This window comes from Centropristis striata, chromosome 16 (assembly GCF_030273125.1).
Source record: "Centropristis striata isolate RG_2023a ecotype Rhode Island chromosome 16, C.striata_1.0, whole genome shotgun sequence".
NCBI lineage: Eukaryota > Metazoa > Chordata > Actinopteri > Perciformes > Serranidae > Centropristis > Centropristis striata.
In genome coordinates, this window is record NC_081532.1 from 10603837 (window position 1) to 10625517 (window position 21681).

A 21681-nucleotide genomic window follows, 5' to 3' on the forward strand; every position below is an offset into this window, starting at 1 on the left:
ATTATAGTTTTATATAATATTGTAATATTGTTTATAGATGTTTACAAAACAATGTTCAACCAAGTATTAACTATATAAACACTATCTATACATTACAAAGTAATTATTAATTATCCATCAACTTAATAGCCATCCAAGTAATATTTATAGATGTTTTAGACAATATTTCTTTCAGGTTTACAGATCATTAACAAATTTAATACAGCATATATAAAATATTTTCATGTATGCAACAATACACACACCTTATTAGTTATCATGTCATTGATTATTAACAGTAAAATAACTATTAGCTGAAGTTTGATTAACCATCATTTTACCATTATTAATAATGGTTATTATAAAGTGTTTCCTTTTCATTTTAATTTAATGTAACACAAGAAGAAGCAGCCAATTCAAACTGTCAAATGTTTGACCTTTTTGCTTGAAATATGACTTACACCATTAAACGATTGTTAAATTAGTTACAGATTAATTGTCTGAAAATCTTCTAATTGACAAATTGTTACAGCTCTATTTGAAAATAAACTACATTCATTATCTGTGAAATATCTTACCTTAGCTCCGGGATATCTTTATACAAAGAAAAGTCTGATATATTGTTATTGGATTCATATTATTCACAATTATTGCCATTGTTATCAGGCTCAAAAAGCCAGTATCTGTCTGGCTTGTGTAGTGACGATGTATTCAGTTTTATAGACGGCTGCTGACGCATGTACACAGAATAAAAAGCGCTTTCTTCAACATGATGCATATGATGAAGAAAATACACAGTACCCATAATCACATTACTGTAATAGCATTACTAATACAGAGAGCAATTCACATAAACAACACACATGAACAGACAGCCATGTTACAGACCCTCTTTCTCTTTCACTCCACAGAAACTGGTGCATAAACTGACTCAACAGGGTCACGAGATCACATGAATGAATCGAGTCCATCTCTTGACCCAAACACAAAGTGTCCATTCTGTCTTCTCTCTGCTGCCTCGTGCCTTCATCTCTCCTCTCCCTCCAACATTACATTCTGAGGAGCTTTTCAGGCAAAACTTCAGCTGGTCAGTTCCAAGGTATAATAGTTTTGGATTTTTCATTAGTTTTAGTTTTCATTTCGTTGTGAATTTTAGTTTTCAAATTCAGTTAGTTTTAATTCGTTTTTAGAGTGAGTTTGCTACTTTTAGTTTAGTTTTTTATTTGTTGAAAATGCTTAGTTTTTATTAGTTTTAGTGTTAGTTTTAGTTTTTTTGTAATGTGCTATGTGTTGGGTGCGAGATTCAAAGAGGTCATAATAAATTTTGCCTTTATTTCCTTTGGTTTATCCATCTTAGCCCCAATAAGGTTATTAACTCTTACAGTTCCGGGTGTTTTAAATTTTGGAGTGTATACATCCCAGTCTCAGTAAACATATTTACCATGTGTTCCTGCATGTTCACTAACCAGCAGCTATTTGGTTGGAACTAAATAAATATGTTTCATATCAACCAAAAAGGATTATGCAGTGTTTCCCCTACATGTATTCTGTGGCGGTGCGCTGCCGCTGCTGGATTTTCAGCGCTGCCACAAAAAAAAAAGTGATTTGTAATATCATGGATTGAATTGAAGACTTTTCACTTGCACACAGTGAAAACACAGCATCTAAAGTTTACAGAGTGTTGCGCCGGCGACTTTTACCATAATAACTAAGCGGTTTGTGCTATCGGGAAAATTCCAATGTTTTCTGAAAGCTGAGAAGTTGCTCTTTACAGCCAATATGGTGTCGTTATGGTAATTGTACTCACTCTTCTCCCGGAAGGAATACACACACTTAGCAGTGGAGAAATAGAAAAACTGGATTGTGTATGAAAAATGTTGACGAAGACGAAAACGAAGGACATTTCCAATATAATTTTAGTAAGTTTTAGTTAGTTTTGTAACCACACAATACAGTTTCAGTTAGTTATCGTTTTTTTTTTTTTTTAAACTCTCGTTTTTAAACAAAAATGTTTTTTCAATTCTAGTTTCTGTTATTTCGTTAGTTCTCGTTAACTACAACAACCTTGGTCAGTTCTGTCCCTGCTTCAAGCCTCTCTCATCATCATCACTCTGGATTAAAGGGACGAGAGGAAGTTGGCGAGTAATGGCCGAGCCCTCTCATCCAGGCTGTGCACTCGGACACGCAAAGACAAAAGAACACACTCATATGCATAAACATGAGGGGACACATGTCAAAGCTTCACACATACACTTAGTGACACACATCTTTACACGCACACACATGCAGGGAAACAGGCAGCTGTTGAGTCAGGAGGAATTATGCAGGCAGTAGATCTAGCTGCCGTGCGTGTATGCATATGTTTGCGAGTGTGTGTCCCATTGTTGTGTGATGAATGCTACAGGATCAGAGAAGAGAGAGCTCCCTTAGATCGCGTTAACACATGATTTATTGCAGTGGCCAGCCAGCCACACAGTAATTCATATCCTTTATATCTTTCACACACACACATTAAGTATATATACATATCCCAGTGCACACAAACTTGCAGCAACTGCGCGCATGAACAAGCTACACACTTTCACATAAATGTAACAGAGACAAATGGAAAGTCCCTTCTTTCTGTTCTGCTGTGGCCCTCTACCATTTTTTTCTTCCTGTTACACTCCATTTCATGCACACAAGAGCTGCAAAAATGCACACACAAATAACGGCATACCCATAGCTGGTCGTCTATGCCAGGGGGGTTTTTCTTGACGAAAGCTCCGTAGTAGGTGGCGATGTTTCGATGGTGGCTGTACTTCTTCAGCATGTTAATTTCCGCCTTAATCTCCTCTTCCTCATCCTGGCACACAGGGGAAGAAAAAAAAATCAACAGGCATTAAACCGCGACCTCTATTTGTGACCCCTTAAACATATTAGCAGCATGGTGATACGGCAAAAGTAATGAAGTTGTTGATGGATTTGCATTTTGAGGCCATTTACATTCTGAAAATTGTTGCAAAGCCCACAGCTGGGCACTAAATTATCCACAATGGCATTACTTTTTAATTACTTTCGTTTTGGGGGGTTACTGCCACAAAGCCAAAAAAATGCTGTAATGGCAGTTGGTTACTTAAAAATGTAGTTCCTTATTCATTATGCACCATGTCAGAAAATTATTCCTTGATTACTTCAATTTAGTGTTCATCACCCATGAACACAAAAACACTTGTTTCAGTAAACTGATTTTGTACAGTAGCGGCTCATTTGGTTAGCAATTTTGCCCTTCATTTAATTTTTAATCATCAATTAATACAGTAATTTATTTTTATTGTATTTAAGCAGATTTATTCACACACAGCCATTCATACACAGCTTTATTTATTTGTTTATTCATTGTTTATGCTTCTGTTGCCTTGGTAATTTGCTCATTCATTCATCCCATCAAACACCTGCATATATTAATTTCCTTATTCAGTCATTCATGCTCCTCTTCATTCATCAGTTCTGTTGTTGTTTCATTACTGCAGTCTTCATTGTTTCGCTGGCAGCAAGGCGTGAGAGGATCTCTAAATATAACTGAGATTCCCTCCTGCTTTACAGACACGCCTGAGACCACACTGCTGTCCTAATACCTCCAGCTAATATTACCATGGCAATAGGCCTGTCCTCATTTCCTCTCTGCCACATCACACGCACATGTGCACACACACACACACACACAAGCTCTGACTCATCGCTCATAATTAGATGTCATGGTCGACGGTGGTATAATCACTTGAGATGATTTGCTGTGCGCGTGCAGTGAGTGCATGTGTTTAGGTGTTCATCTTACCCCGGTGACATCCATGACCTTGATGGCTGCAAGCTGCCCCGTCTTAACATGGCGACCCTGGTGAGAGGAGGACAGAAGAGGAGCAGTCAGAGACACAGCAGGACAAAACAAGACAAGCAAAGAGGAAGGCAAGGAAGAAGAAAGAAGAGAGGAAAATGTCCCAGAGGTGACTTCCCGGTCTAATGTTCCACAAATACATTATGTGACCTTGACTTTTTTTTTTTTTACTTAAACCTCATTTTTGCCTTATTAATACATTTCAGAATGTAAACAAAAGTGTCACCCTGCCACCAAACTACTGGAAGGTGAGCAGTTATTATTCCAAAACTGATTCACAGGTCTTTAAATACAAATAAGTGATTACTAATGTTTTCTGATGATCACTAATCATAATTGCTGATTGAAAGCAGTAATTCACTTAGGTAAACCTTATTCTTTAGCACAGCATCAGAAAAAAAACCTTAATTCAAATACTACTGGATCCTGATTGGTGAATACAACTTTGTGACATCACCTTTTTCCTACTTTAAAAGGTTTATTTGCATGAGCATTGTTTATTAGCAGGACAAATATTTTAAGCCAGTTGACAGCCTCCAATGTGATGTCCTGTTTTATCACAAGTCAATTTTTTTATTTGAATATAACTTTATGTGGTCAAAAAAGATGGATTGAGCAGAGAGTAACAGAGTTGGGTAGATTTCTGGTTCTGCCAGTGTAGTCAGGTGTGCAACTTAAAATGTTTTTTTCATTGCTAAACTGAGACCAGCATAATGAAGGAGATTAACTTTCATTGGAGATGAGAGGGGGAAACTTTGTTTACCATAAAGTTAATGTGTTTTTTGGGGTGATTAGACATGGCACAGTTCATGCCATGAAAACTAAAACTAAAACTAAAGCTGCCAACATTTAGGGTTTTTAGCATATGAAAGAGTTGAGCTTTAAAAACATGGAAGAGGTCACGTGTTAACACTGCAGAAAAAATGTCATGGCAAAAATCAAGGCATAGAGGCATATAACTGCCCCTGGGCTGGAGGCCCTACACTCTCATTTATGGGCTCTCTCAGCCTCATTATGTTCCATTTGGGAGTGTCTGCTCAGTCAAGAGACGTAGTTGTAAAATTATACTGGTCTTACTGGCCCGACCCTTAAGAGCAACAGAAAATACGGTGCCCCTGACCTGATTCAAGAACATAACAGCTCTCACATTAGACTGCCAGTCCAATCCAGTGCAACAGTAAAAATGGGAGATCAAAAACACAGTTGACAGTGTCTAAAATATACAAGATGGAGAAAGGATCAACGACAGACACCAATCCTCAGACTTGGCTGTGTTGTGTAATATCGAGGCTAGGCAGATGCCTGGGGGAGCTAGGAGGCGAGAAACCGGGAGATTGGAAGCTGAGGGGCGAATGGAAGACCCAAGTGGTTCGTTTGCAACAGAGCATCTGTGCCTGTGATTAGCTAATGAAGCTAACCGGGCTAGAGACTTTAAAACCACTGACGGCTATTACTTCCACCTGTCTGGAATCAACTGATTAGCATGTTACAGTCTGAGCAGAAGAGCTTAGCAGCAGTGGCACGAACAAACAAACACATACACACATAGTCAAGCATCCACACACACACACACACACACACACACACACACACACAAAACAAGGGTAAGACTGTTTTCTTGGTGGAAATGTTACAGCATAAACCAGATGGCATTAAGGGTCTGGCTCTAAAACACCTCCTGAGGGCTTTAATCCAAGGGTCATTTTATTAATGAGCGCTACAGCCAAAACAGAGGCTAGTGCTACAATAAGAACAGAAGTTTATTGTGGCAAAAGTTTGTGGTTTCAATGCAATTTATTTGTGTTTTTATAGTTTTTACAGTAGCAGGACATCCTCTGCACCCTGCCCCTGGTCATTATTCATTCTCACAGCTCCACATTCTATTTTTATGTCATTTTAACAGATCAATTGCACCCACAGGCTCACAAAAACTCACTTTACTTGATGAATAGCTTGTGAGTCTGAGGTTATTCAATATATACAGTTATTAACTGTAACATAATGTCGGCAGCTCAATGGCATACTTTTTCCTTTACACTCTAGTTTTACAAAGGAGCAAAACTGCTCGATGGTCACCTTAATGATAAGATCACACCTCTATTAGGGACATTTGCTCTTTGGGTCTCCTGGTGTTTAGAGTGGGGGTTGAATTTGAAATTAAGGACAAGAAATGTGTATTTATTTGACGAAGCAATCATGTTGTCAGAGCTCCAAGTAGGAACAAAGCTTTTGTACTTTTGGGTGGGTGTCCACCATAGACTGTATAAAAGAAGTGGACATTATCACTTTTAGATCAATCACTGGTATGTGGACAATGGTTTTGAAGCCTCTATTTTGGTATTTTGGCTGTCACTATTTTGTTATTTTGAAACCAGAATAATCATATACTGGGCTAGCGCCAAGTTGCTAGCTTGGTTAGCAAAATGCAGTTGTAATTCAGAATGAACAGCCTAATCTGTATTTTTGTACAACTGAATGCTGAACTAGCCACCTAAATGTTACAATTAACGCAATTTATCCGAAACACAATGTGAAATAGTTATTGTTCTCAGACGAAAAACACACAGTGTACCATCGTCTATTTTACTTTAAATGGAACCGTACTTTACAAAATAATCATCATGCTGTATAAAGAAGACTTGAAACTAGTGATTGAGAACAAACTCCTTAAAAACATTTACCTGAGGTAATAAATCATGTGAAAAGTTGGGAAATTTTCTCATTGACTTTGGTACAATCAAACTTCTTTTAGCAACCAGTGTAGTGGCCCCCTGCTGGCCATGAGACAGAATGCAGGTTTAAGGCACTCCCACATTGGCTTCACTTTTAAGACCCACATAAGTTCCCACAAAATGACTGGCAATATGTTAACATCAGCTGAGGTCCCTGAATGAGGGGCATTCAAATGAGTTACATTTCTCATTAAACCGCTCCTCTTGAATTAAAAAAAAACTTTAAAACTTGCTGATTTATTGCTAAATGAAAGTAAGGGACTTAATATGATAATTCATTGTGTCACAATCCGGCACTGCACAATGCAAACTAAGCACCACTGGATGGTTGAACACTGTGATCAGTCTCTCTTTTTTTCTCACACACACACTCGCACAGAGAGTCCAGCTTCTGTGAGAGTAAAAGAGCTGGAAAGATTGAACAGGGATTTCTCATTAGGATCAGACTGCCCCAATTCCAGAAGCACAAGGACTGGCTTTGTTGGAGACCAACAAAGGAATTACAGCCACTTACAAATCAGAAACTCTCACACACACACACACACACACACACACACAAAACACAAAAAGATCTTCCTTTTTCTCCGCTGCTTGCACAGACAGAAGAACTCATGCAAACACCCACACATGTGCACACAGAGACATGAGGAAGGAGGGCGAGAGAATGATTGAGGGAATAAGAGAGCAAGAGAGAGAATGTGTCAAATAGATATTGGACATGGACATCATCAGAGCTGGATAAAGATTCATTACTCTAAGCCACCTGACAACCTCCCTCCCTCCATCTCTCCATCCGTCCTATAGCACTAATGTCATCCAGCCTCCTTATTAAATGACCAAGTGTGAAAGGAGCAACAGAAAGGATTAAGCACTGTCTGTTCATCTTCATCCCTCGCTCTTTCTTTGTCCTCGCCCTTTTCATTTATTTGCAAATTCAGAGAAAGGGATGGGGGTGGGTCTTTGCTTCTATGAATGTGAAGTTGAATAATATTTCCAAAGCAGTTAACAATTAATGTGTGACAATGATATTAAAACAAGTCGGGGGAGAGAAATGATAAAATGATTAGTGCTGAAACCAATCGGTCAATTAATTGTCTCAACAGTTATTTGTCAAGCTAAAATGCCAAATATTTACTAATTCCAACTTCTCTAATGTGATGATTTGCTTTATTTCTCTGTTTCATATCATTGCAAATTGAATTCATTTGGGTTTTGGACAGCTGGATGCACAAAACAAGACATTATCTAAAGCTCTGTAAAAACTTGTGAGGGGCATGTTATTACACTCCTGATGTCTAAGCAAATTATAGTAGTATAGTATAGTATAGTATAGTATATTCTGGACGTCCTTTTCCCCCGTATTATTTACAGCTCTTCCTGGGGAACCCTGAACTCCTGATCAGATGCCCAAACCACCTCAACTGGCCACCTTTGACTGAAAAGAGCAGCACCTCTTCCTCAAGCTCCACACGGAAGTCTGAGCAGCTCACCCTATCTTTAAGGCTGAGCCCAGCCGCCCTACAGAGGAGACTCACTTCAGCCACTTGAACCTGTGTGAGGTGAGAGTCGGTACATTGATGAACTGGTCAATCGGGAGCTTTTTCCTTTCGGCGCAGCTCCTTCTTCACCACAATGGTCCGGTACAACACCCCCATCACTGCTGATGCCACTGCAAACTGCCTATCCATCTCACACTCCATTTTCCCCTCACTCCTGAGCAAGTCTAAGAGATACTAACTCACTCATAACCCAGTAGGGGCGTTTTAAAGTTTTCAAGCAGGGAACCATTGTCTCAGACTTCTTCCTGCTTTACACTCAGCCCAACACTTGCATTCAGTGCATTAAGTGGTTGTTTTAAAACCTCATGGTAACAACAAGACTCAAAGACGCTAGAAGTCGCCATTGTTGGCTTTCATTCATTGAGAAATGCATGTCATTCGAGGTAAAATGACTGTTTTTATCTACCTTTTATTTTGTATACAGATTAAAAAGGACATGAATTAGTAACTTTACAGACCCATCCTTGCTAGCTAGCAGTTTTCCCATGCCTTCATTTTTTTATGCTATGCTATGCTATGCTAAACTTAGCTAATCTCCTCGGCCTTCTGACTCCGACTTTGGCTCTGACTCTCACTTAATGAACAGACATGACGGTGATATTATTATTCTCATCAAATTCTTAGCAAAAAACTATATTTCCTAAAATGCTTTTAACCAAAATGAGAAGAAATGTTTGCCACAGCTGTGTGAAGGACAAAAAAGAGAAAAGACAAGATGTCACGCAGTATGAAAATTATTTTGTCATCTTCCTCCTTTCTCCTGAGGATGGCCCACTCTCTTGCTGATCCGTCCCATTCACATTGAGGAGCTTTGAGCCTCACAGGCCTGTTCATCCCTTCCTCCACTCGTTTGTTGACTGCTTTGCCTCTCTGACCTAGATCTGCATTTCCTCCCTCTCTCTGCCTCACTCTCTTATCCCTCTGATTCTCTCTCTCATTATCTAACCCTCTTAACTTCTCACAATCTCCTCTTTATGCCTCTCATTATTTCTGCCCTCCCTCTAGATGTCTCGCTTACTTTTCCCCGTCCCCTTGTATTCTATGTCTCCTTTCCTCTCATGCCTCACAGCTCAGACCAGCAGCCTGTGAATAGTGGGTCCTGCGTGAACATGACTGAGCTGAACGCTAATGCCAACGAAAAACAGCGCTCAGCTTTGAGCCTGACAAGCAAATATGACACGAACCGAGGACTCCCTAGCAACCCTTTCACTTTGCTTCTGCTAATGCATCCAGCGCCTTCTGCAAACCGCAATGCACTGACATGGGCATGAGTGTCTCTGCAGATCAAAACAAACACACACCAAATACACACAAATGCTTTCATCTAATACTTCCTATCTGCTGCAAGCTGTGAATTAACTTCAATCATCACAGAGACATTTCAAATGAGGTCGAGGAAATTATCTTCATGTGTCCAATCCACGTTTCTCTATTTCTTTAATCCTGTAGGAGTATTTTGACCAAATATGATAGTAAAACATCTGTCACTCACACATACACACCCACAAGGAGCTGTGATGCTGCCAGACCAGGTGTGTTTGGGCGATAACAGACCAAATTGACTATGTTTGTTCCGCTCGGATGCCCATGCTGTGATGGAGACAGCCAACTGATACTGAACTGATCTCCAATCAGCCTTCAGGCGGTCGCATCATGGAGGAGTCATTACTTTGCGTCTTTGCTGCAGGTCAGTGTTTCCAAACTACTGTATGAAAATAGAGTGGAGCAGTTTTTTTTCCAATGATTCCCGCCAACAAAATAGGAATGTGCTTTCATAAACCAGGATAACTTGCACTCATTTAGTTTAAACTGCTGCACATGTGCACTGGTTATTGTTTCACTCACATTAAACTAAAGCTAAAAGAATCCGCTTTCTCCATTTATTGTGTGTGATGTTTCAAAGTTCACTGATTGGATTTTAATGCTCCTGTTTACTCTCTCAGCATCAGTGATGATCAGTTCAAAGGAGACATAATGATAACGATGATTACAGGCCAAAACAAAGAAGATGGACACAATTCTTTTAACGCTTGCAATTAAACTAATATATATATATATATATATATATATATATATATATATACACATACACACACACACACACACACACACATAAAGCTTTGAAATTCACAAAGATTTTAAGACAGAGAACACAGCTAGCAAATCTTGTTATCAGGCACCTTTTTTGAAATGCAAAAAAGCTAACTCATTTCCAGGTTTTAGCACTAAATCCTGCTGCACTGTATTCTGATTCTGTCTCTGAAAATGATTAATCATTTACTCTTTAAATATCCAAAAACACTGTAGTGTGCTTTGCAGACATCTAAAAGTTGCTTGTTTTGTCAAGCCACATTCCAAACCACATTAATCACAAATCCCTTATCATTTCAGGACTTGTGTAAACACTTACACGTTCTGTGTGCATAGAATATTATAATTCTTACAGATTTTCACTGCAGCACGGACTAATAACGTTCAATCAAAACCTTAAACAGCAGCATGTTAATAGAGTAATCCACCTGTAATCCAGATAACCACTCAGATCATCATGTTGTCTATATAAGTTCACAAATGTCGACATTTAAAACAGATTTTACATCCAATATTCGGATGCTATCTCATCCCATCATTCCCCTTCCAAGTGCACCATGAGGGAGGCGTCAGGCTGACACAAAGTACACCTTTTCCAGTAATTATCATCAACACATAATTATGATTAATTGCACCTGTCAAGCAACTGTAAAACACCAGTAAGGCACTTGCAGGTATTCAGAGGACTGTGTGTGTGTGTGTGTGTGTGTGTGTGTGTGTGTGTGTGTGTGTGCGTGTGTGTGTGTCTGTGTGTGTGTCTTAGGATAAAGAAGAGGGGGTTGTGTGCGTAATGATTCTCTTTTACGATTTTTCTGCTGCTATATGGAGCTGAGCTGAGGGGAATAAACACACACTCGCACACACACACACACACACACACACACACACAGGCGCCACAGGCTGCAGAGGGAAGCATCTCTTCATCATTCTCAGCTTGCAGCCTCAGTTAGGCGAGACCAACCTGCACGCCACTGCCTTAATACAACCTGCTGCTGGATATCATGACACCCAGCTTCTGTGTATGTGTGTGTATTTTGTTTGTGTGCGCATCCATGCCCTTGCCAAGTCAATTACACAGACCCCCCCTCGGACACATTTACTATGCAGGACACTTGCTGTCGTAGCCTAGCAACAGTCTTGGCTGGCCAGAGTACAGTGGGCACGACACTTAAACATACGCACAGAAAAGTACATGGTCACACACACATACAAAGGAAGGAAGAAGACGGGGAATAAGAGACTATTATCCTGATGTGGGAGAGTTGTTAGAAGAACAGATTGGCTGAGGAAAGGAGGGAGAAGTGATTGAGAAATGAGGGAGGAGACGAGCAGAGGAGCAGAGCTGGATTTCACAGTGCATCTGTCCTCAGTGTGTTCTTGCTGTGCGGCCAAGCTGCAAGGTCAGAGGAAACCATCCAAATTTTACTCCAAAATGGCTGAGTGAATGAGCTTTGTGATTTAAAAATAGATCTTTATTTGATTTCAAGCCTAACCTTTACATTAAGCAAAATTTAAACACCTACACCGGCGCTCCTGCATGTTTTAGCCCATTAACTACAAATCTCATTACTGGGGATGATTTTTAAAAGCCCAGGATATTAAGATTGATTTTTCTGACTTTCCAGAGAGCCATTGGGTTTTATTCATTTCACTTAGATTAAAAAGCAGCTTGCAGAAACTTGAAACTTAATTAAGAGGTACATTATGTTCGATGGTTAAAGTTTTATGTTCAACTTTTTATGTTCATTTGTCATCATCATGGTGATGCAGTTGCAAGTAGAACCACCCGACACTTTTGAGTTACATTTCACACAAAAAAGGAGATCAAGAAAGCTGTGACATCTGACATTTTAGAGTTGACTGGCAAAACAGGATCCTTTTAATACAAACAACAACCAAACTCAGCGCCATTTTGTGTTGTTATTTGTAATCTAAACTTTATTCTCAACTTAACTCATGTAATGCAATTCTTTTCAGCCAGTTATTTTAAAATAAATTATATGTTCTCGTAGCCTGGAAACCAGACAATTCTGCTGAGCTCATATTTTATTTGCTCTGGCAAATGCATCTCATTATTCTTTCAATCAGACAGATTTTCACTCGTCCACAACAATGATACAATGACTGGCATCCAGCACAACTCACGAAACTCAGTTCAAACAGTTAAATTAAGCAGCCCTGATCAAATATTAATCAAAATTTGGTTACTGTGTTACCAGTTTCTCACCTCAGATGTTTTCAGAAACGCATTTTAGTTACTGTCTAGCTGTAATTTGAGAAAGTGAGAAAGAGAGCAGGCCGCCGTGTTTTTCCTGCTTGAAAACGGACCATGAGACGCCCCAACTTTCATGTGTCACTCAGCGCAACATCACACGCTTCACTGCTTTGTCTGGTTAGGGGGTCACGTTTCATTGCTTTAATTGGTTTGGGGTCATGTTTTGTTACTCTAATCTGTTAGGGGTCAAATTAAGTTGCTTTGATTGGTTGTAGTTGTGTTGTTGTGACTCCTTGATAATGTAAAATGAACAGAGAAGTTCCAGACTTACAGGCATTTGCATATTAATCAGAAGATGCCAGGCTTATATTCTCCAACAATGTAAAGGAAAGCATATTATTTGACCTAGCATTAGCATGGGATTTTCACTTTACATCTGATGTTTTTTGCTAGATAGTGGCCAGAAAAGTAGAAGTAAGGGAAAAATGTAATTAGTCTTTGATTAGTTTTCAACCACCCTGTTCTGTCATCTGCATCAGTCTTAAAATGTCACACACCCACAAACACACAAACACACACACACACACAAACACACACACACACACACACACAAACACACACACTTACCCTCCAAACTAGGAACAGATTGGCGGATTGTGTTGGCAACTCTTTGTAAAGAGGAAATGGGTCACACTATAATCCTAATCTGGGCTGTCATGGTAATCCACACACACAAATATACACAAACATCAAGCAAGAACGGAGTGAATGGCGTCTAAGCATGCTCCGCTGGCATAGGGCCTGTCGGCATGGTAACAGTATCATGGGGGAAAGTGGGCTACGGGATGTGCCCTCGGGCTTTCGATCTATACATTTTTTCTTTCTGTCTGTCTGTCTCTCTGTGACAGGCAGGTCCTAAAGGGATATTGCCCAGTGCTGTCTCAACACACACACACACACACACACACACACACACACACACACACACACTAGTTCAGTTGTGTTCGGGTTGAGGGATTTCAGACAACCAGTGTTTCAGTCTGTACCCTCGTATCAACACCCACTGGTTTTAGTTTGTAGGCTTAAAATCCCAGAATGCTCAGTGGGTGCCGATGCAGAATTAAAGCTACTTTTGACTAACAAACGACACAAACACAGTTCTGCTTGAAGGGGCCCAGAGAAATAAGGGGGAAATACAACCAGACACACCTCATTGCAGTTCAAACACCTGCAATCATTCCGCATTCACACGTGCTAATACACACACATGCACCAACACACACAGACAAGTGTGAGCGCACACGCTGTTGTGGAATCAGTGAGGCAGTAAATAAAAGTGACAAAGGCCTCCATTCCAATCTACTACTGCACTGCCCAGGAAATATAGAAGCACCCCGAGGCTGCTCTCACACTCACACATGAGAAAGCAAGAGAGGAGAGGAGACGGATTGAGACAGGAAGAGATTTAAAAGGAGAGAGGATATAACAGCAGCCGGTGAGGGTGAGAGACATATACAAGCAAGAGAGTTTGTGGGGAAAAGGAGGTAGTAAAGAAAGAGAGGCGGAGGTGATGAAAGAAAGAAAGAGGAAAGATGAGAGGAAGAAAGATGAGAGCAATGATCTGTAGAATAGTCCAGAGGGCTTTTATTGACGGGCGAGGGGGGGACCTGCAGGAAGGAGATGCTGAATTTTGCGACAGGCAGCCAGCGAGTGTTGATTCCACTCTGAATGAACCGGTGTTATCTGCTAAAGCCTATTGAAACAATAATCTATCGGCAGTGTGAAATATAGCTGTTCATTAACCTGCTCGCTCACAGTACAACAAGCTAATTATCAAGCCGGTGGACCCACAAATGTATGAGAAATAGACTAATCTGGGGGGTCAGGGAGAGGATTTGTCGCAGTGCTAAATAATCACAACTGCAGGCAGACAAAACAGTTTAAAGAAGAGAAACACAAGTCTGCATACACACATTTTATCACTGGCAACAAAAGCACATCTGTCACTCCCTATGGTGGTGTAAAATGAAGATGAAGAGACAGGGCGCATACACAAAGCTGGGTAAGTCCATTATCATGTGACAAGAAATATGATTTAGTTTAATGTTATATATGTAAAGAGGATCTGTGGGCCTGGGTATGCATGTGTTTGTGCCTGTGTGCACGTCTTAGGTCAGTAAAACAGTAAAAGCTTGTCCTCATCATTATGCATCCTTTGATGTGATGGAAATAAATCAACCCTAACAGGATAACTCGCTGGTTAGACGTGTGTGTGTGTGTGTGTGTGTGTGTGTGTGTGTGTGTGTGTGTGTCCAAAGATTATTTATGGTAGGCATTTGAGGCTGACCCAGATTAACTGAAACACAAACTCACATATAAACAGATGTACTGTGAACTTTTTGTTGTTGTTGGAATCCATCTGAACAGCTGTGACGGTTAACTCTTTCCCATCACAACAGATTTTCCACAAACTAACGTATTACCTCATTGATTCACTAGCTCATTTACTCAGGTTAACTCACTAATGCATTTACGGACTAATTCACTCTTGTTAGCCACTGACCTGCCCACTCACTCACTTATCTCTCATTTAAAATCAAACGGAGTCACAACAGACAAAAAGAAGCCTGACATTACACCGTCTGCAGAACGAGCAGACACACAACTGGAAAAAAAGTAAGAGCAAGAGAGTCAGAGAGTGTGCATGAGTGAGGAACGCGGCGGAGGAGGAGGAGGAGGAGGAGGAGGGTTGAGGCGCCGGAGAGGCAAAGCGGCAGGTTCAGCACATCGGCATCACACTCCAGCGGCTCTGGAGGTCAAACGAACAGCCGAGCTGATTTACTGTACAGACTGGAGGAGAGAGAGAGAACGAAACAGCTGAGCAAGGGCGAGGAGGAGATGAACAGAAAACATGAATAAAAGAAGCAGATGGATAGCTAAAATGTGCATCTAAAGGCTGTGAAATAACACATTAATGGACGAAAGATGAGGATAATGGGAATAATAGAGAGACTCAGAGCTGGTATAGGTTATTGACTTAACTATTGATGAGCAGTAATTCACACTGTGGGCGGAAAAAACTAAATAGCTCTTTACAGTGCACACTATCAATTAAAGAGAAGTGGACCTGACTGGAAAACAGAGAGGGAGAGGGAGAGAGAGGACAGAGAGAGAGAGAGAGAGAGAGAGAGAGAGAGAGAGAGAGAGAGAGAGAGAGAGAGAGAGAGAGAGAGAGAGAGAGAGAGAGAGAGAGAGAGAGAGAGAGACAGAGAGAGAGAGAGGATGAGTAAGAAAGACAGACGAAGAGAGAATGAGAGATCGCTATTGACATCAGGCACGGCTAATTGACCCTAGTCTGGGTGGCAGGAGTGCATTGTGGGTAAGTGGGGCGTGTGGCCTTGGGGAAGACAGAGAGAGAGAGGATGTAGGCTAATGAACACACTGCCAGGTGTGGATGTGTGCGTGTGTGTGTGTGTGTCGCTGCACGAGGGTGGAACGAGCACATCTGCTGTTCCCACGGTAACAAGCAACATCCACCTCGGTCACGGTTCACAGTTCATTCATAAGGACTTGAGAGATTGAAGTGTGTTCAAGTCAGTGTGTGATAGACAAACAACAAAAATACAGCAACAGAGCGGGGCAATGACACAGTGTCAAACTGTAAACAACTCCACCAGGGACATGTACTGTATATGGCGACACATATATCCACTTATTGTACACACAGATCAACACAAACCAAACTGGCGCCCTATAGCCTGCAGGCATTCCCAGCTGAGATGTTCTGGCAGCGTCCCTATTAGCCCTAATGCTACCACATAGTACTACATTCTTTATTCATTTACATTATCGCGCTAACTGCAATTTACTGATGCAGCAGGCATAACGAGCCTGTGTGTTTTCTGGAGGCTAGAGAGGCTGCGAATGAGTAATGTACTCCCCTTGTGCACAACATACCACAGAGGTGTTGTTGCCAACGGTGAGACGAAATTGCATTCTGCTGAATGTTTTTATATAAAGCAACAGTGACTGTATCTGGGCTCAGTCAGGCAGAAACAAGCTGCTGTGATCTACTGTGCTGTTTGCAAATAATTATGATCATCATTCAGATGCATGACCCCGTTTACAAGAATATCTTAGTCGAATAAAATACACTGTTGACATTAATGTAAGTTTTAGGTCTGTAATCGTTTCTTAAAAAGGTATAAAATGGGTGTGTAAAAATTATTTGACCTATGTAAGATATTTTTGAGTTGTGCATTTAAGTTATTCCAAATGTTTTTTTAATCAGACAGTAATATGTAATTTATCAAGGTAACAGTCACCTGTCAATGGCGACAAATCCCCTTCACACATGAGTCAACGCTGTGGTTGTCTGCCAGAAGCTGTCATACATTTTTAAGCCACATTTTTATGATACATTTTTTGGATCTTGGTCTTAAAAATGATATATTTTAACCAGATGAAGGATTTCAGACGTTTGGCTATTAAGTGACCACATAAACAAGCTGACTAAAAGTGAATGCCGAAACGCTTTGGAGAAACACTGACTTTTTTTGTGAAACTGCTTTATTCAGTGTTAATACTGGGTTCAATTATCCGATCCCTTTGTTTTGGAGAGGAGGAGACCTCTGCCAATAATTCGGCTCCTTGGATAAACATCCTAAATCTACTTCTGGACACTTAACTTGATCTTTTGTCAATGTTTTCCTTGAGAGACACTCAGCAGATATTGTGTGTTTAAAGTAAATAGAAATTTAAAAACCTGACATTATAACATGTGTTGTCCATTACTTGTGAGCCTGTTACACCTAAACCAAAGTTCATCGTTACTTTACCACCTTTATTACTTTATTACCTGCTTTACAGGGCAGTAGTCTGACTCGCTGAATGTAGACTGTTGATATAAGACATTGTGCAGCTTTTCCAGGAGGCATTCTTCTATTTATTTTACTAGGGCACCATCGCTGCATCCTGGGCTTAGCACTGCCCACAAAGATTGTGATTGGTTTAAATAATAAAAATTCCCTTATCCCAGAATCATAGTGGGTGCAGCCAGACTTTTTCTCCCATGCTGAAAGGCCTGGCTATAGTCTAGAGAGGTTTTGATTCACCTGTATGACCATTTTGAAGGATGCAGTTTCTAGTGATGTTGAACTTGATTGCATTATCCTGACAGGTGTTGCTTTTATTTTGTACACCCTATTTATATCAATGAGGGTAGGCTATATAACAGAAATACTCCTCTGTATAATGCAATACAGTGTAACAACACCGCAAATTACATCCTGTAAATGATTATAGAGTATCAGACTAGCTTGGTGGGTGTACCTAATAAAATGGCAACTAGAGTGTATTTTAACAATTGAAATGCCAACTGTGCTAGTGCAGCTATGCAAAGGAGAGAGAGAGAGAGAGAGAGAGAGACAGGTGTGACTGGTTAACAAGATGAAGCATTTCAATGAGGCGTAATCCTAATCTACATCCCGTCCGTTTGTTTATATCCTCAGACCTGACTGCCATGGTAACAAGATTATCGTGACATCAGCAAATGTGTGAGGTCATATCTGCACACGCCTCCGCTTTGTGTTATTTGATTCCATCTGTTCATTAATTTTAAAGACACCTATGAGAAGACTTTTTCAGGAGCTATACTTCCCTCACTCGTTAGGAAGCTAGTTACATGGAATTACATGTAATTAAATTACAAAATAAATGTAATCAGTGTGTATGAAATTTAATTATTTTATGTAAATAGCTATATATAGAATATAACATTAATTCTACTTTGCTTTTTTCCCCCCGCAGTGTACAAATGTCTTCTTTTGGCATATTTCCAAAAAAATGCAGGTCAGCAAACGCCTTTTACCTGGCAGATAAAAGGCGGTACATATTCAAACAAGAGATCCAATCAAATCAATGAGCAATCCTTAAAGCAACCCTAAAAAAGTTGAGAAGTACATGGTCAAATGGCGCCATATTATTGGGGTACAGCACATGCACAGTTAAACTGGAGCCATGATGTTTGAGGGTTACAGCAGACGGAGCTAAAAATAAAGGGATGGTTTCCACTCAGGTGCTCTTTGGGTTCGCTCGGCCTGACAGAACAGCGGTTTTTCATGATCCTGTGCCACTTATTAAGCTTTATTGCAAGTGCAGGCCTCATTTTACTGCCCATGTGTATCACCCCAATGATATGATGCCATGTGACTAAGTGACTTTTGCTTATTTTACCCTTCTTGGTCTGCCATTCCTGCGACTAGCTCACCAAGGCAAGTGGCCATGTTGTCGGGCAAGAGTGCCGGAAATTCAACCATATTTTCCTTTCTGAAATCAGAAAAAGGCCTCCAACATTCCTGTACAATGTAAAGTTTGTTTACCACCAGCGACAATGCTTTAGCTGTTTTAGAAAAGTTGCATTTGTAACCTATTACATCCAAAAGTAACCTTCCCAGCCCTGCTCATGACTACATGAAACAAACACAAACAGCGACATCAGGAATGTCACCACATACATGCGCCTTCAGACCCTTGTTCACACACACATTGGTTCATACACAGACACAAAAATGCAGTAAATGGGAAGCACACAGCTGCTCTTTGTACAGAGTGGTTGTCACAGTGGGTGAGCATATAAAAGCCCATACGGCCCAGGTCCCCAACCGTCACTTTGCGTGTGTGTATGTGTGTCTCAGAGCGACTGGTGAATATTTAAAGAGTGTGTGGAGCACTTTGCCTGAGGAGGAGCAGAGTGGATGTGTTCTGTCATCAGAAAGAAAAAGATTGGCTGCCTCCTTTTTCGTCTTCTCTCTCCTGCTCCCTCGCTGCATGGCGACAGCAGAGTCATGGCGAGAAAGTATGTGAATGTTCAGCACACACGTACACACACACACACACACACACACACACACACACACACACACAAACCCACACACAAACACAGGAAATGTTTTGTTGCTGCAAAAGCCTAGGAGACAGTCGATGAAACGATGGGCTGAATGTGTCATGGTTCCTGTGCTCGTGCTTGTGTGTGTTGTTTGTGTTCTCATGACTGAGATATGATTAGTTGCCCTCTCAACTCGTCCTTGCATCCATCACGGAGAAAAATGACTTCTCCCGAGGGAATGTCGAGGAGCTGTGATTAATCAATTAGCCGATCAATAAGCCTGTCAGTCAATAAGTCGTCCTGTCAGTCAGTCAGTCAGGGAGCGTTTAGGCCAATGGCTGGCGAGGAGAGGTCCCCATTCCCGCCCCTTTGCTGTGGCACTGTGAGGCTTCCTCAATTCGGAGAACTGCAATTCCCATAAGCCCCATCAAATATTCACAAGCATCAGAAAGAAAGATAGAGGGGGGAGACAGTACAGAACCAAATGCATGATAAAATAAAAAGAAAAAAAAGAGTAAGAGTAGGGGGAGGAGGGAGGGCTGGAGAGATAAGAGTGGAGGAGAGCAACGTGGCAAAATAAAGGAAGGAAATACCAATGAGGGAGATGGAGAGAGAGATGATGAGAGAGAGAGTGACAACAGCTGGAGAGAGAGAGGGCGAGCTGAAGGAGGAAACGGAGAGAGAGGATGACAGAGAGGGAGAGAAGTGGAGAGAGAATGTGTTTAATTATTCAGCATTACCCGTGTTCTCTATTTATGGCCCTTTTAGAGCAGCCAGTAGAAGCTATATATACGCATACTGTAGGCACGGGCCGCTCCCTTAAGTACAGCTCACCAGGGAAGTTTCAACCCAAAAAAACAGAGGAAACAAGAAGAAAAACGTGATTACATATTGATAAGAGGGCCGCGCAGAAGCGAGGGATGAAGAAGCGATGGGGATGATTAGACAGAGGAGGAGAAACAAGGAAACAGAACAGCCATGGAGACGTTAGATGAGAAAGGAAGACAGAGGGAGAAGTTAAAATTATCTTTTCGCTGCAGCTACTCGTCGATCACTGTTCTGGGCCAAACTATTTTTGCTGACAGGGAAACAGCAACAAAAACAACAACCAGGAACAACTTTTCAAGACATTTTTTTTAAATTGAGATGAGAGGTGAAAAAAGAGAGAGATGGAGGGAGAGGAAAGAGCACTGTGGAGCAGATCTGTATCATTTAACTAGATGGGGTAATGGAATTGTTGATAAACCTGTTATCTCCTACTCGCAGACACACTGAACTGCAGCTACGCGGCACATTACTGGCCCTCTAACACCAATAACATAAAACACTGGGCTGGCCATTACTTTCACACACACAAAAGGATGCATGCATGGCCACACATAAACCTACATATCTCTAGCTTCATTACACATCGTACAGCGAGTAAAAACTACTGCAGCAGAATGCAGTGGAGAGTTTTGGAGTCATGTTCTCGCTGCAAGAAAAATGACCTGTCATTACTAGTTCCCTGTTTTGAAATGATTTACATCATATGTCTGTTTAACTAAGTTTTAAATCTAAAAGAGACAGCTGCTTGCAACATTTAGCTGTTTTTTAGCTTTTACCTGATGCATTTTTCACTTCGTCCAACAGACTTATTAAAGTTTTATCAGGCCCAAAGGTAGCCTAAATATGTCTATCCACAGAAATTAATAATTCAGATTCAGTGAAATGAAAAACAGTAATGTTGCAGTGAGGATGATTTTATCTAAATCACATTAATAGGTGCTATTAATCTGCAAAAATTAAACAAGGAGCAACTTGAAAGATTGTTTGGGCAGAAGAGCTGTGTAGATATTCTCATTTCTTTAATTGCTGCAGCAAACCCGAGTTGTTAACTTTCAGTCTGTGATTACAGATACATCAGAGCAAAACTGGCCCCTGGCCACTGAGCAAATTGAATTTATTTTTGGAATCAAAACGAGGAGTAAAATCATGTTTACAGCCTGCCTGATTCTTATCTTTACAACAGAGCAGAAATTCAGAGTCTACCTGTGTTCACTCCACAGCACACATACAAACATTCATTGATCCAGATGGGAAACTAAAGTCCAATGCTATATACAGTACAGGGTTCCTGTGTGTTACTTTTTTATATAACAAGTGTCTAAAAATGGTTCGCAGGGAGCCAGAGCAATTCCAGTTCACTAATACCCACCAGACTGAAGGTCAATTTATCATCTCAGTGACTCACAGATTCACCTGCTCACAAGAAGTTGATCCTCTTCAGGCGGCTTGCCTCGACCGCATGAGGAATTTAAAATAGATGGCATTCTTACTAAAGCGACTCTGCCCCTCATCTGTAT

The 21681-nt window shown here is 40.7% G+C and overlaps 1 protein-coding gene across 1 annotated transcript in view; it reads right to left on the reverse strand.

The window, feature by feature from the left end:
• Positions 1-21681, reverse strand: part of tnika (TRAF2 and NCK interacting kinase a) — a 71204-nt gene that overhangs the window by 34506 nt on the left and 15017 nt on the right. Inside the window, exons 3-4 of the mRNA XM_059354058.1 lie at positions 3797-3853; positions 2699-2824 (exon numbers count right to left, since the gene is read on the reverse strand). Coding sequence (XP_059210041.1) covers positions 2699-2824; positions 3797-3853 — 183 coding nt within the window. The remainder of the gene's footprint in view (positions 1-2698; positions 2825-3796; positions 3854-21681) is intronic.